The 3600-nt window shown below is 57.0% G+C and overlaps 1 protein-coding gene across 1 annotated transcript; it reads left to right on the top strand.

The window, feature by feature from the left end:
* Positions 1 to 34: 34 nt before the first annotated feature.
* BCL6B (B-cell CLL/lymphoma 6, member B) lies at positions 35 to 3266 on the top strand (the record flags this gene model as incomplete). The annotated part of the gene is made up of 7 exons (XM_006764909.2): positions 35 to 276; positions 387 to 737; positions 918 to 1036; positions 1636 to 1800; positions 1894 to 2024; positions 2146 to 2283; positions 2727 to 3266. Coding segments are annotated over 7 exons (1263 nt in total), but the record flags the coding sequence as incomplete, so codon positions are not given.
* Between the last annotated feature and the right edge of the window lie 334 nt (positions 3267 to 3600).

Here is a 3600-nt window from a genome sequence, read left to right on the forward strand (position 1 = left end):
CTTTCTGTAGGGTTCTCTGGCCCCCCGAACATGACTGATCTGCCCTTTCCCCAGCGGCTTCTTCTACTCAATCTTCCGAGGCCGTGCAGGAGTCGGGGTGGATGTGCTCTCCCTGCCCGGGGGCCCCGAAGCCGGGGGCTTCGCTCCTCTTCTGGACTTTATGTACACGTCGCGCCTGCGCCTCTCTCCGGCCACCGCGCCAGCCGTTCTCGCGGCCGCCACCTATTTGCAGATGGATCATGTGGTCCAGGCGTGCCACCGCTTCATTCAGGCCAGGTGAGCAGCCCACTCGGTGTTCTCCGTGGAGGAGGTGGTTGGGACCCCAGGTGTCAGGGGCGGAAGCCAAGATGAGAAGATAGCACTAATGTCCACCGCACTTTTCCCAGCTACGAACCTCTGGGCATCTCCCTGCGGCCCCTGGAGGCAGAGCCCCCCACGCCCCCAACGGCCCGTCCACCAGGCAGTCCCAGGTGCTCCGAAGGGCACCCAGACCCACCTACTGAGTCTCGCAGCTGCAGTCAAGGCCTCCCCAGTCCAGGCAGCCCCGACCCCAAGGCCTGCAACTGGAAAAAATACAAGTTCATCGTGCTAAACTCTCAGGCCTCCCAAGCAGGGAGCCTGGTTGGGGAGAGGAGTTCTGGTCAACTTTGCCCCCAAACTGGGCTCCCCAGTGGAGATGAGGCTTCCAGCAGCAGCAGTGGCAGCGAAGAAGGACCCATTCCCGGTCCCCAGAGCAGGTACAGAAACTGGAACCCCAAGAATTCGTCGTGGCTAGCCTCAGCTAGGAGGCAGAGAGCCATGGGCCTGGGCGTCAGGAGCAGGGAGTGAGTGGGTGGGTTCCAGGGACACTAGCCAGGAAGTTCTCTAGCAGAGAAGCTCCCCGCCACGTCATCTCTCCTAACCTTTACTCTACCTAGGCTCTCTCCAACTGCTGTACAGTTCAAATGTGGGGCTCCAGTCAATACCCCCCATCTCACACCCCGGGCCCAAGAAGCCACTGCATCCTCTCCCTCCGGGCGGGCTCGTCCACCACCAGGTGAGAGCTCCTCCTTTTACTTCCTTCTGCGCTTTTGTCCTTGTGGCCGCTCAAAGCCAGTTTGGGCCAAAAGTCCTCGGGAAAAGACCTATTCCAAGTACATACTGCAAATTAGAATCACCTACAGAGCTTTTTAAAATCTCATTGCCCCGGTCAAACCCCATACACCAAAATGTGTAGACGTGGGAACCAGACATCCGTATTTTTCAAAGCTTCCAGTGAGGAGTAGTGTTTGGGAACTTCTGGCCCATTCCCATCCAGGGCTGAGTGGCCAGCCCAGAGTTCGGCCGGGCCGTTCTGGCAAGGTGTCATCCAGCAGTGCCAGAACAGAGAGAGAAAGAGAAACCTCTACCCACTAGTACGGGCCTCCACCGACCATCACTGCTAGTGAGGGGAGATTAGCAGAGTACCCTGGAGACAGGCAGACATGGAGCCAGATCTTGGCTTCCCCTCTTGCTAACCCTGTGACCTCGAGCCAGTCAGATGAGCCCCAGAAGTCTTAGAGTAAATTGAGAAAAAGAAAACCTATTACTGTGTGATTTGAAAATTCCCTGATGTTGTTGTCATTACCCATCCCCATCTCCACCCCCCCTTCCCAGGAAGTGAATTTTTCAGCTGCCAGAACTGTGAAGCTGTGGCTGGGTGCTCATCAGGGCTGGACCCCTTGGCTCCTGGGGATGAGGACAAGCCCTACAAGTGTCAGCTCTGCCGGTCTGCCTTCCGCTACAAGGGCAACCTGGCCAGTCACCGCACGGTGCACACAGGTAGGGGAGGAACTGAGGGGAGAGGCCCCTGGCCTTCCTGCCCACAGGTGTCCTAGGGCGGAGTCCCCGACCTCTCCTTCTCCCTGCCTCCAGGGGAAAAGCCCTACCACTGCTCCATCTGCGGGGCCCGCTTTAACCGGCCGGCGAACCTGAAAACGCACAGCCGCATCCATTCGGGAGAGAAGCCCTACAAGTGCGAGACGTGTGGCTCCCGCTTTGTACAGGTACGGAGCCAGCCTCAGAACTGGCTTAAGGACAACTTTGCAAGAGGACAGTGGGGGCCCTTTGGGGAGGGGTCTTTCTGTCTTTCCCAGAGGCCTAGTCTGAGGTCACCTCCCCTCCCAGGTAGCACATCTGCGCGCGCACGTGCTGATCCACACCGGGGAGAAGCCCTATCCTTGCCCCACATGCGGGACTCGCTTCCGGCACCTACAGACCCTCAAAAGCCATGTTCGCATCCACACGGGGGAGAAGCCTTACCACGTGAGTACCTGGCCCAAAGCCTTACACCACTTACCTCCCGTTTCCCTAGGGGCTGGGCTCCGAGAGGCACGAGAGGAGCAGGGCCCAGCGGGCCCTAGAACTCTTCCAACTGGGCGGAGTCCTGGGAGAGACCCTGTGTGCAAGGGGTGGGGCCTAGGGTAGGCATGTGAGTAAGGGGCGAAGATGGGGGTAGGGATGGGCAGGAACGGAAGTTAGGCTCCTTGGCTGGACATTGGCTCCTGAAGAGGAGCTAAGGGATGGAAAATCCTTTGCCGAAGAGCGGGGAGCCATCTCCTTGGCCTCTCCCTGAGGATTTGGGAGGACGAGGACTGAAGAGTTTCTCTTGGCCTGAGAGCTAACAGTTCTCTCTCGCTCAGCACCTAAAAGGTGCTTGAGGATGGGGAGGGGGACATGACCCGGCTCTCTTCCTCCCCACCCCACAGTGCGACCCCTGTGGCCTGCATTTCCGGCACAAGAGTCAACTGCGGCTGCATCTGCGCCAGAAACACGGAGCTGCTACCAACACCAAAGTGCACTACCACATGCTGGGGGGGCCCTAGCTGAGCGACGGGCCGGCCCCAGTCACTTTCTGGAAGCCAGGGAAGCTGCTGGCCCACCCCTGGCTTCTCTGTCAGATTTGGGCATGGGGGGTGCAAGGCCCCTCCATTCTCAGAAACTGCTACCACCTTCATTTCTCACTGGGGAGAGCAGGGGTGGCAGATCAGGATTCGATCTGCCTCTGTTTTGCTGGTCAAAACCTCTTCCCCCCTATCAATTGTTTCTGAGGAAAGAGCAAGCTAGGAACTGGGGAGGGAAAAGGTGGAGGCCTGGTTTTCGTAAGGGAACAGTCCTCCACCTGCAGTCCCCATCTCATTCGGTTTGTCTGTAAATATAATTTATTGAGGCCTTTGGGTGGCACCCGGGCCTTCATTCTATTGCATTTCCTAGCTCCCTCTTCCTAGTGTGATCGGTGACCTGAGACACAGAATGCGAGGTCACAGCTCTGCTGGCAGAGATTAGCACTTGGCTTGAGTGTTTTATGTTATTGTTGCTATAACTTCTAACTTTAGAATTGTTCTTTCTCCTATTTGTTTGCTTGTTGGTTTGTTTAAAATGGAAAAAGGGGTTCTCTGTGTCTTGCCCCTCCGATTCTAGGTCTGGAACCTCTATTTGTCCGAGGGCAGCTCTGGGAACATGTGGAATTTGTGGAATTGGGTCAGGAACCCTCTCTGGATTCTGGATATTCTAGGTCAGGGGTCCTCAAACTACGGCCCGCGGGCCACATGCAAATACAAATATTCCGTTTTCTTTTTTTAG

This window comes from Myotis davidii, unplaced genomic scaffold, assembly GCF_000327345.1.
Source record: "Myotis davidii unplaced genomic scaffold, ASM32734v1 scaffold1561, whole genome shotgun sequence".
Taxonomy (NCBI): Eukaryota; Metazoa; Chordata; class Mammalia; order Chiroptera; family Vespertilionidae; genus Myotis; species Myotis davidii.